This window comes from Rhinoderma darwinii, chromosome 3 (assembly GCF_050947455.1).
Source record: "Rhinoderma darwinii isolate aRhiDar2 chromosome 3, aRhiDar2.hap1, whole genome shotgun sequence".
NCBI classification, from domain to species: domain Eukaryota; kingdom Metazoa; phylum Chordata; class Amphibia; order Anura; family Rhinodermatidae; genus Rhinoderma; species Rhinoderma darwinii.
The window spans coordinates 270,856,686-270,869,883 of NC_134689.1; the positions used below are offsets into that span (position 1 = coordinate 270,856,686).

Sequence of the window (13,198 nt, forward strand, 5' to 3'; positions counted from 1 at the left end):
TTTTTATATGGTAATGCCTCCTACAGAAAGCCCTGGCAGCATCAAAATAAATGTACTAAACAGAGATGGGAAAAATAATAAACATGAGAACTATGTACTTTGCAATAGTGGCATCACCTGGTAAGCCTTCAGACACACACAGATACTTTTCTGTATTTTTTATAAGCTTGGAAAACCTCTTAAATAAATAAATAAAACCAATTAAAAGTAATTGCATGAGTTAATTTTATGAATAGAACTGCCAGTCAACTAGATCAAGGTTAGATTAATTTAACTCCTTTCAAATGACAGCCAAAAATAATAATAAAAAAAAAATTTGGATGACTATTACATTTATAATGAAGTCCACCATTTCCACTTTTAATCACATACTAAATTATGTTGTAAACCTTTGTGCAAACTGGTCATTTCATTAATAAATTCTAACAGATTATTTGTGAATCAACCCATAAGATTTGTCCCTAACAGCAAGTGATGTGATCCATATCAGAAGCTAATGAAGTCTAAGTCTTGTAATGAACATTATCGTGTCAGAAGCTGGGGCCACCTAAGGTTCCTCTGGTACTCAGGTGGTCTAGTCGACCCTGATGAAGCCTGAACATAATGGGGGAGTTAAGCCAGTACTATGGCATTAAAAAGTCTAAGATTATAGAGCATGCCATATTTGCGCAAAAATTGGTGACTTTTTGCTATTTTCACCGCCTCTTCCAGGTTATTTATTAAAGTGGGTGTGGCTTAGCAGAAGGGCGGGCCACTTGTGTCCCGACACATTTACTGTAATTTACACCAGAAGTGGGCATAAATGATAGCATAAGTCTATGCCAGCTATGGGCTACAATTTTTTTTAACTTTCTGGCGCACAGATGACCAGAGATGCGTCTAATTTAGAAAGAGGGATGTGCCTCCTAATTAGGTGCATTTTACTCCAGCACTCTTTAGATTAAGAAACGCGTATGAAATGCCAGTCTTAATATATTCTCCACAATCTGTTTCATTGTAATTAAATTGTTATCCTTATCCTAAATTTATCGTGATTTCTGCACCACACATAATTTAATTATTATCCAATACCTGTTGCAACATTGCAGTTCATCTACTCTCCTTTTGCTTATTACATTTCTACAGATATTGCAACTTAATGTAAAGGCTATATTTTTGTACTGAATGACTGGTTTGCAATACTTATGTGGATTGTTAATCTCTATATACTAAACGTATTTAAAAATAAAGCAGTTGGGCCCATAATTTCACATGTTAATGTAGTTTAACCCAAAACATAATTTTAATCTACATTTCCTGTTGTATATTCCAGGTTCCACAGAGGATAGAAGAACAAGGTGGCACCATACAAAATATCAGTTCTGCATCTACTGGTCAGTGGGGTAGTTGGGGACCCTGGTCAACTTGCTCTAGAAGTTGCGGTGGTGGTGTGATGGAGCAAACCCGGCCATGCCTTCCTAGTAATTACCAAGAAAGGAACCAACAGAGTCCAAATTTCCAGTACTCTGCTGGAGAAAGAAGTACCAGTTATCAAAATACCCTTGGTCATGATACCTCATTGAATCCTTATACTGGACATGTTGTATCAGCCATTCGGACATCGGTGCCATTGCACCGAAGTGGAGAAAAACCTAGAATAAATTTTCCGGTATCCACTGACTTGAGTCAAACTCACCTTGGAAGAGGAATAATAAGAGGTCGTCAGCCACTGCCTCAAGGACACATCTCAAGATTTGAAAGGAGGTATTACAGATGTTAATTCTTATTCTGGAAACCATTGACTGTTTTCCCTTTCACTCAGTATATGGAGAGGTGTAGCTATAGTGGCTGCAGGGGTAGCAGTTGTACCTGGGCTCTGATGTGTACAACTGTCATTATGGTAGAGACAGTGTTATATGTATGAGGAACATTGGAATTAGGTAGTAAACTGGATGCTAGCACATAACGTTGGACTCAAATGATATGATGTCAAGGAAGATCTTCTTAAAATAGAACATTCTGAATTTAAGCTCTTTATGCATGAGTGTACAGCCATATCTTTTAATGTTACCAAATGATTTAATGTCAGCCGTTATGGTGCAACCTGACTATCTGCTTGAAATAATATATTTAAAAAAAATCTAAGAAATAAAATCGGTTTCTTAAAAACAAGCATTAAGTATATTGGGTCAAAGGCCATGCTTTATTCTATAATCCAGTGCTATCATTGGAAATACTATAAGAGAAAGCTACCGGACACCACTCCTGTGTAGTCTTCATATTGCCTATATTGATCATCTCCATACAATATTTGTTAGGACTGCTGAATTTGGCAATAATGATTTGTGTAAAGGGAAGTGTGTTATTCATATATATGTGTGTATATATTTGTATCTATTGTCTGATTCACCATGCACACACACTTTAGGGGGTTTTACACTGGGCGCTTATCGGGCAAACGATCGTTCATAGAACGCACGTTGCCGATAATGGCCTGTGTAAACAGGGTAACAATCAGTAAATGAACGCACAAACACTTATTCAGCTGCTGATCGTATTGTTCTAAAAATGTAACATTTCATTGTCGGCATCACATTTCCCAACATGATAATGTATGGGGACAAGCGATCGGAGCAATGACCACTCGTCCCCATACATAGCTCCTTGTGACAGTAGCAAAGTAGCGCCGGTGTAATAGGGCCTTTAGTAGCAAGGCAAGTATATAAGCGTAATACAAAGAAAAAGGTAGGGGAGCTAGGCATAACCCTAGTGACCCTAAGAAAAGAAGATAGTAATAGTGGGTGACACTATCCTGTGAACCCCATTAAATACAACCCCTTTACAATTTGCTACAATAAATTGGGGTGTTTGTATTAAAGGTGTTGTCCAGTTTTAAAAAAATAAAATAAAATTGGGCAGTTGCATGTGTGGTAAAATAACAATAAAGCCTTTGCTCATCTGTTAAAACTCCCACTCCTCCATCGCCCATGGTCCCCTTCCAGTCTCGTTATACATACCATCACAGGACTGCTGCAGCCAATCACTAGCGGCTCATCCAGAGCCGATATTCCCCATCCAGTCTTGTCAATCACTATCTGTAGCAGTCCCGTGCCATACATACTGACATCACCTCTGTGAACAGTGATTAGCAGCAGCGTACCTATTGTTACCATTGAATATTCACAATGAAAAAAAGGAATTATGGCTACTCTTTGTATATAGACTACTGCAAGGTGTAAACCTCCTAACTAAAAATACTTATGGCTAATATACCAATTGGTACCTGGGTGTTCATATAACTGGATCCTTAGAGCGTCCACACGTTGCGTAAATACTGTGCGGAAAAAAAGCTCAAATTGACATGCGGTGTGGAATTTGATTCCGCAGCATGTCACTTGTATTTGCATAAACGCTGCTTATTTGTTGCAGCTTTTCCCCATTAAATTCAATGGGGAGGTAAAACCTGCAACAAACAGCGGCTGCGGCGGGTTCACAGTGATTCCACCGTAAAAAATGCAGTTTAGAAAAAAACAAAACTTATATTATACTTACCCAGGAGTCTGTAATTCTTCCTCCAGGCCGGCCTGGAGTTTCATCCCATATGACTGCTGCAGCCCTGTGTTTGGGCTAAGTGCTGCAGTTTTCCGCAGCAGACATTCCGGGCGAAAAACTGCCCAACAGCCTGGTGTGGTTTTTCGCCCGGAATTCCCTGCGGTGCACATGGCATATGCTGCATGCTTTTACGCAGCGTATCCGCCCCGTGTGAACATAGCCTTATAGTGCAGGGGTGTGCACTATAATCTTTTTTTCTAAATTGCTTGTATTAGGGCCTGTTCACATCAGCGTCAGGCTTCCGTTTTGCTTTCCGTTCATCTCTTCCGTCAGAGGTGCAGATGAACAGAAAGACAACCGGAAAGTTTAGTTTCTGTTTGCATTACCAATGATTTCAATGGTCTTTCTCTGTTTGTTTAAGTTTGCTTCCGTTCCACTAGCTTTCCATTTTTCTCACAGAAACCAAACCTAGCGGAAGGGAGGCAAACTGAAACAGAAAAATATAATTGAAATCAATAGTAATGCAAATGGAAACGATACTTTCCGTTTGTCTTTATATTCAACTGTTCCTTTGAGGGAACAGATGAACAGAAAGCCAAACGGAAGCACAATGCCAATGTGAACAGGTTCTTACTGATTTGGCTTCTAGCAGCAGCACGGACTGTCTGTGCTGCCGGCGGCTCATAACTATTCAGTGGGAGACAGAGCGTCGTCATCGTCTCGATGACTCCTGTGTTCAGAACGGCCGCTAGCGCTATAGAATCCATTTAGTTTGAACAGCGGTTCTGCATACGGGAGCCATGGAGACGAGCAGGATGCTTTATCTCCCACTGAAGAGTTATGAGCAGCTGGCAGTACAGACTTTACACAGTCTATGCATAGAAGCAAGATCGCTAATACAAGTGACTTAGGAAAACGATTTATAGTGCACGCTCCTGCCCTATAGTCGTTTCTCACTGAAAGTAGAGTTATATGTTAAGATATAATCAAATGCCCAAGAGAGGAACAAATACATGTAAGTCTTAACATACTGTAAGTTCTTCAAATAGTATCATGGCTAATCTTTATGACTTGATGTAATGACAGGGATAGGGAAATAGACAAGTGAGCCCTAATCTACCCGCCACTCAGTCCCTGCCTACTTGCAACGACCCGCCCTAGGCGACGGGGTACAACTGGGCGACGGTCCCTACACTCAGTAAGTGCACGACAGACGACCAGACAAGGAAACACAGAACAAAGGGAAACGGGACAGTTGCTCACGGCAACACAGTGAGCAACAAGAGTAGTAAACGAGCCGAGTCAAACCAGGAGAGTACGAGGTGCCAAACGCAGAGCAGGAGAGTAGTGAACAAGCCGAGTCAAACCAGGAGTGTATGAGGTACAAAGCGCAGAGCAGAAGAGTAGTCAGTAAGCCAGGGTCAATACGAAGCAGGGACAAGTAGTTCAAGAAGCTGCAGCAGGGCCAGGAAACCAACAGAGAAGAATCACAAGCAAGGAGGAACAGGAAAGGCAGGTATAAATAGACAGAGGGCGGGAGCTAGCTCTGTCTGGCCAGGCTGTGATAGGCTCTCCCACTCCTAAGCCTGCCATGCTGAGTGGTGGAAGATGGAGTCAGTATCACAGACATAGAAGCAGGTGCAGACTGATTACCTATGGGCGTGAATACAGAAGCTGTGCCTGGCAGATGCTTAACACTTGAACGACATCTGCAAGAATCGGGAGGGTAAGGCTATGTTCACACGGGGTCTTTTGCCGAGTTTTTTGACGCGGAAACCGCGTCGCAAAACTCGGCAGAAACGGCCCGAGAACGCCTCCCATTGATTTCAATGGGAGGCGTCGGCGTCTTTTTCCCGCGAGCAGTAAAACTGCCTCGCGGGAAAAAGAAGCGACATGCCCTATCTTCGGGCGCTTCCGCCTCCGACCTCCCATTGACTTCAATGGGAGGCAGGAGAAAGCGTGTTTTATGCCCGCGGCGCTCAATGGCCGCGGGCGAAAAACGGCGCGATAATTGCTATTCACACGGAGTATTTTGGGGGAGGAATATCTGCCTCAAAATTCCGTTTGGAGCTTTGAGGCAGATATTCCTCCCCCAAAATACTCCGTGTGAACTTAGCCTAAGAACGCAGAAGGGTTTTTTATTTTTTATAAACTGTTTTATTATGCCAAACTTTTCTTGACTGAGGAAAAACATACTGTCATAACAATGTGTTTTAGCTACTTGCAAAACTTAAATAAAAAAAAATTTTCAAAAATTTAATTCTGATTATGGGAAAAGAGTGGAGAGATGTGTAGTAGCTGAAATGTAACTGAAATGTAACATATATTTGTAAAATAAAAATTAAATCAAAAGACTTATGTTTAAGCAAAAAAGATTACCTAATCCAGAATACGTTGGCCCACATTTACTAATGCTGTCTAATAGACAGCGTAAACTTAGACCTGGCAAGCAGATAATAATTTTGGCACATTTTGCATTACCTGTTAAATACAATTTCTTATACCACTTTGGACTTGAGTTAATTTGTGCCAGTGTTTTTTTTGCATTTATGCCGCACATTGGCTCATATTAAGCCCTGCTTCTTTCTGTCTGTAAGTCACGCCACCCTTTTGGAACACCTTAAAACATTATCTAGAGAAGTGCAAAAATATAAATTGCTCCAAATTTTGGTGCCTTGACATAGTAGTAAATATGCCCCATTGTGTGCAGACGAGATCTATCTATCTATCTATCTATCTATCTATCTATCTATCTCTATCTATCTATCTATCTATCTATCTACACTACCGTTCAAAAGTTTGGGGTCACCCAGACAATTTTGTGTTTTCCATGAAAACTCACACTTATATTTATCAAATGATTTGCAAAATGACTAGAAAATATAGTCAAGACATTGACAAGGTTAGAAATAATGATTTTTATTTGAAATAATAATTTTGCTTTCGTCACAAGTTGGATTGGCTTGATGGGCACGTCTTGCGTACCATACGGTCAAGCTGCTCCCACAACAGCTCTATGGGGTTGAGATCTGGTGACTGCGCTGGCCACTCCATTACAGATAGAATACCAGCTGCCTGCTTCTTCCCTAAATAGTTCTTGCATAATTTGGAGGTGTGCTTTGGGTCATTGTCCTGTTGTAGGATGAAATTGGCTCCAATCAAGCGCTGTCCACAGGGTATGGCATGGCGTTGCAAAATGGAGTGATAGCCTTCCTTATTCAAAATCCCTTTTACCTTGTACAAATCTTCCACTTTACCAGCACCAAAGCAACCCCAGACCATCACATTACCTCCAGCATGCTTGACAGATGGCGTCAGGCACTCTTCCAGCATCTTTTCAGTTGTTCTGCGTCTCACAAATGTTCTTCTGTGTGATCCAAACACCTCAAACTTCGATTCGTCTGTCCGGAACACTTTTTTCCAATCTTCCTCTGTCCAATGTCTGTGTGATTTTGCCCATATTAATCTTTTCCTTTTATTAGCAAATCTCAGATATGGCTTTTTCTTTGCAACTCTGCCCTGAAGGCCAGTATCCCGGAGTCACCTCTTCACTGTAGACGTTGAAACTGGCGTTTTGCGGGTACTATTTAATGAAGCTGCCAGTTGAGGACCTGTGAGGCGTCTATTTCTAAAACTAGAGACTCTAATGTACTTGTCTTGTTGCTCAGTTGTGCAGCGGGGCCTCCCACTTCTCTTTCTACTCTGGTTAGAGCCTGTTTGTGCTGTCCTCTGAAGGGAGTAGTACACACTGTTGTAGGAAATCTTCAGTTTCTTGGCAATTTCTCGCATGGAATAGCCTTCATTTCTAAGAACAAGAATAGACTGTCGAGTTTCACATGAAAGCTCTCTTTTTCTAGCCATTTTGAGAGTTTAATCGAACCCACAAATGTAATGCTCCCAGATTCTCAACTAGCTCAAAAGAAGGTCCGTTTTATAGCTCCTCTAAACAGCAAAACTGTTTACAGCGGTGCTAACATAATTGCACAAGGGTTTTCAAGTGTTTTCTAATCATCCATTAGCCTTCTAACACAGTTAACAAACACAATATACCATTAGAACACTAGAGTGACGGTTGCTGGAAATGGGCCTCTATACACCTATGTAGATATTGCATTAAAAACCAGACGTTTGCAGCTAGAATAGTCATTTAGCACATTAACAATATATAGAGTGTATTTCTGATTAATTTAATGCTATCTTCATTGAAAAAAACTGTGCTTTTCTTTCAAAAATAAGGAAATTTCTAAGTGACCCTAAACTTTTGAACAGTGGTCTGTCTATCTATCTATCTATCTATCTATCTATCTATCTATCTATCTATCTATCTATCTATCTATCTATCTATCTATCTATCTATCTATCTATCTATCTATCTATCTATCTATCTATCTATCTATGTCATATCTATCTATCTATCTATGTCATATCTGTCTGTCTGTCTGTCTGTCTGTCTGTCTGTCTGTCTATCTAATAAAGTAGGTGGAATTATCTGGATTTCTGCATTAATTATTAATACATTGTGTCTGATATTGAAGTCATAATTATAGACCAGAACAATCTAACTAAACTAATAAGTTGTACTGTTCATGTCTTTTATTGAACACATTGAGTAGACATCCACAGTACAGGGAGAAAGTCAGTGAAACCAAACGGTTCCTGAAGCTGCAAATAAGATTGGCACAACGTTGAAGAGTTTGACCATTCCTCCATGCAAATGTGTTTTCAGTTTATCAATATTTCTGGGGTGCCTTGCCGACCCAGCACTCTTCAGGTCATGCCATGGCATCTCAATTAGTTTAAGGTCAGGACTCTGACTTGGCCATTCCTAAACACAAATCTTTTTCAACCTCACTTTAGTTGACTTGTGTGCTTTGAGTCATCGTCTGGTTTCATTATCCAACATCTCTTCAGCTTGTGGTCATTGTCTGCTTCTGTTACATTCTCCTGTAAAATGTTTTAACACCCCTTTAAATACATTATCGCAAAAAAAACAGGCCATAAAGCAACCCCAATCCATGAGGTTTTGCTTTGAGCTTTCTGCTCCAAACCTAGCGTTGTGCATTTGTGCTAATAAGTTCCAATTATGTCCCATCTGGCCATAGAACATTTTTTTTAGAAGCCTTGTGGAACATCCAGGTGGTCTCAGGAAAACTTGAGACTAGCAGCAATGTGTTTTTCTTCTTGGTGTCCTTCCATTAGCACCATTCTTGTTTAGTGTTTTTTTAATAGTGAACACATAAATATAGGTTTTTGCAGTTTGCAGAGTCTTCAGTAGGTCTTCTGCTGGGGTTTGTAGATTCATCAGTATGTCTTCTGTTTGGGTTCTTTCTCACCTCTTTCAGGATTGCCTGTTGTGCCTTTGGAGTGATTTTAATAAAGTTTTTCAGCTGATAAAAATTGATGGCCTATCCTCTGGACCAATAGCCGATGGGTCGGGTTCTGACTCTTGGGACCCCCACCGATGAGCTGTTTTGAAGGGGGTGCAGCGCTCGTACAAGCGCTGCTTCCCCTTCATTTCTTCTTGCTCACTGTGTATGGTCAACACACATTTAGTGGCGATTCACAGGTATTGCAGCCTTTTCTCCCATTGAAGTAAAGTGAAGGGGAAGCATCGCTCGTACGAGTGCTGCTGCCCCTTCAAAACAGCTGATCGACGGCGGACCCCGACCCATCAGCTATTGATGGCCTATCCTGAGGATAGGCCATCAATCTTTATCAGCTGGAAAACCTCTTTAACAGGACACCCCCTTCTAGGAAGAGTAGCAATAGTCCTACATTTTTTCCATTCTAGACAATTTGTCTAACCGTGGAGTGAGGTACACCCAGGTCTTTATCAATGCTTGTGTATCCTTTTCCAACTTCATGTGTCTCTATAACACTTATTTTGAGTTCTTCTGAAAGTTGTTTACCTCCTGGAATGGTTCTCATTAACCAAGCTTTATGAAAAGGACAAATTTGTCAGTAACCAGCTGTGAAAACCACACTTCTAATCTCATCTTAATTTAAACACTATTATTAACAGAGGTTCACTTACTTTTTCTCTTTGCACTGTGTAAATGTACTTAATGTGCTAAATAAAAGACATTAACAGTACAAATGCGTTTGTGTTACTAGTTTTAGTTAGATTTTGTCTGTAATTGTGACGTAGAAAACAATCCAACCACGTTTTATTAGCAATTAATGCCGAAATCCAGGTAATTTCAAAGAAGTCACTTACTCATTCTTGCAAGTGTGTGTATATGTATGCATGCATACGTGTGTGTGTGTGTGTGTGTGTGTGTGTGTGTGTGTGTGTGTATGTATGTGTATATATATATATATATACACGCGCGCGCGCGTACGCACAGTGCATTCGGAAAGTCTTTAGATCCTTTCACTTTTTTCACATTTTATGTTGAGGCCTTATGCTTAAATTAAAATATAATTCAAGTTTTTCCCTATCACTTGAATACCCCATAAGGGAACATTTTTTCAAATTTAGTAAAAATCAAAAACTAACATTTTGAATGGACATAAGTACTCAGACTCCTTTGCTATGACACTTAAAATTTAGCTCTGGGGCCTCCAATTTCTCTAGATCATCTTTGAAATGTTTATACACCTTGATTAGAGTCCACCTGTGGTAAATTCATTTAATTGGACATTATTTGGGAAGGCATACCCCTATCTATATATGTTCTCACAGTGCATATCAGAGCAAAACCCAAGCCATGAAGAAGGATGAACTGCCTGTAAAATCAGAGACCGGATTTTGTGAAGGCACAGATCTGGAAAAGGGTACAAAAAAAGTTCTGCTGCACTAAAAGTTCCCAAGAGCACAGTGGCCCCCACAATTCTTAAATGGAAGAAGTTTGAAACAACCAGGTGACCAAGAACCCAGTGGTTACTCTGGCTAAGCTCCAAAGATCCTTTGTGCAGATGGTAGAAACTTTCAGAAGGTAATCCATCACTGCAGCTCTCCACCAATCTGGGCTTTATGGCAGAATGGCCAGAAAGAAGCTCCTCCTCAGTAAAAGACACATGAAAGCCCGCCTGAAATTTGCAAAAAAAAAATCACCTAAAGGACTCTCAGACTGTGAGAAACAAGATTCTGTAACTTTTGGTCTCCGTTCTAAGCGTCATGTCTGGAGGGAACCATATTGAGTGCAGAATTACTCGAATAGTTTATTTTTATTTTTTATTTTAGCACAAGGCCTTAACATAAAATTTGAAAAAATGTAAAGGGTCTGAAGACATTTCGATTGCATTGTATTTAGTCTGTATGGCTGTGATATATTAAAGCTTGTTAGTTTCACTATAACATTTTACAAGTGATACAATTACTTGTCGTTTGTAATGACTCACATAAAAGGCTTAGGCTGGGTTCACACGACCACATTAACGTCCGTAATGGACGGACGTATTTCGGCCGGAAGTCCCGGACCGAATTCAGTTCAGGGAGCCGGGCTCCTAGCATCATAGTTATGTACGATGCTAGGAGTCCCTGCCTCTCTGCAGGACAACTGTCCCGTACTGTTATCATGTTTTCAGTACGGGACAGTAGTTCCACGGAGAGGCAGGGACTCCTAGCATCGTACATAACTATGATGCTAGGAGCCCGGCTCCCTGCACTGAGTTCGGTCCGGGACTTCCGGCCGAAATACGTCCGTCCATTACGGACGTTAATGTGGTCGTGTGAACCCAGCCTTACTTGTTGTTAGAAAAACGTCGTCCCTTTAAGATTGCTCTGACTACTAGTTTAGCTTCTGGGCGGCTCTGGTTTTAGTTGCAGAGCCTATCCCAGTTCTCGGTCTGTCTTCCTGTCAGATTGAAGGATGGAGTATTTAAATCTGGTTTGGTTCTGTCTTCTTTGCTTGTGCTTTTCCTTGTATCCATGTGTTTGATCAAGCTACTGACTATACCCTGTACCTTTGACTATTTGCACTGTTTGGAACTGGACCTCGGCTTGTCTTTGGATTACCCTCTACTTGCTGATTTGGACTTTTTGGTCCCGGCTGGTTTTGACCTCTGCAATCCCTGATCTCCACTAGCTTTGGGATTTGGACTTCCTGTTTACCCTTGGGCTGTCTTGTGATCTGCTCTGGTATTGCCTGCATTGTACCTCTTATCCAACACTGAACCCTGTTAAAACAGCCTGGGTTCCATGCTGCAAAGTGCAACCTGCCTTGCGGTGGGCTCTGCCGAAAACCATAGAGTGGCCTTAGATTCTGCTGATCAAAGTTGTGACTGATTTGGGGTTGCAGTTTTTTTTTGCACGCTCATTCCTGACCGTCTCCAGACGCCTTTGAGGAATCGCTCACCTAGCAATTCCACAAACTTCCACCCTGGGAATTTCTTAACTGGTGATTCCATAACACTTGTGTCCCTCAATGCACATTAAGTTTGTGATACGAATCGGGATAAGGGCATATGAGCAATTATTATACTAAACACTAATTTAGCAGAGGTGTAGCTTAAAAAAGTTATTGTAATGATTAATTTAAAGCCAAATTCTTGCTACAATGTGTTATCAAAGATTGTATTAATAATCTTATCTTATTCCACTACTCTTAGAAACTGTTTAGCTCATTAACTGGTCATATTATGTTTATTCAAGTCTTTTTGGTCAAAAGTAAGGGAGAACTATTGATGGAAGATAAGACGTGTGCACATAGTGCTATGATGTAATGTTTCTGATAAAACACAGTAGAATTTTATTAGAGCATTATCAAAGTAACTTATATACGGTTCATTTGCTGTATTTTTGTTTGATAGGATCTAACTAGTGAAGCTTAAAGATGCCATTATAGATGTTGTAAGTTGATTAGTTCAGTATGTGTGTAGAAGTTATTTAGAATATTGCTTAATATTAGTGCTGCAAAGTCTCCGTGGTGATTAAAAATATACTGTATTAGGCTGGGTTCACACAGAGTTTTTTGCAGGTGGAAAATCTGCCTCAAAATTCCATTTGGAACGCCGATTTTCGCTGCGTTTTTTGCCCGAGGCCATTGAGCGCCGCATGCATAAAACACCGCAAAATACGCTTTCTCTGGCTTCCACTGATGTCAATGGGTGGTCAGAGGCGTAAACGCCCGAAGATAGGGCATGTCCTTTCTTTTTCCTGCGAGCCGGTTTTTCCGCTCGCGTGCACAAAATGCCCCCGCCTCCCATTGAAATTAATGAGGCATTTTCGGCCGTTTTTTGGCGCGTTTTGCGGAGCAATTTCCGCAAAAAAACTCACCAAAAATCTGTGTGAACTCCCCCTTATACTGTGTGTATATATGTGTGTATGTGTATATATATATATATATATATATATATACAATGAAGGAAATAAGTATTTGATCCCTTGCTGATTTTGTAAGTTCGCCCACTGTCAAAGTCATGAACAGTCTAGAATTTTTAGGCTAGGTTAATTTTACCAGTGAGAGATAGATTATATAAAAAAAAATCAAAAAAAATCAGTCAAAATTATATATATTTATTTGCATTGTGCACAGAGAAATAAGTATTTGATCCCCTACCAACCATTGAGAGTTCAGCCTCCTCCAGACCAGTTACACGCTTCAAATCAACTTGGTGCCTGCATTAAAGACAGCTGTCATAAATGGTCACCTGCATAAAAGACTCCTGTCCACAGACTCAATTAATCAGTCTGACTTCAACCTCTACAACATGGGCAAGACCA

At 40.5% G+C, this 13,198-nt stretch overlaps 1 protein-coding gene across 2 annotated transcripts in view; it reads left to right on the forward strand.

Annotated features, from left to right (window-relative positions):
* The window catches only part of THSD4 (thrombospondin type 1 domain containing 4), a 684,213-nt gene that overhangs the window by 135,494 nt on the left and 535,521 nt on the right, over positions 1 to 13,198 (forward strand). For both annotated transcript variants that reach the window (XM_075857920.1, XM_075857921.1), the window contains exon 4: positions 1,313 to 1,743. In XM_075857920.1, the coding sequence (XP_075714035.1) occupies positions 1,313 to 1,743 (431 nt within the window). The remainder of the gene's footprint in view (positions 1 to 1,312; positions 1,744 to 13,198) is intronic.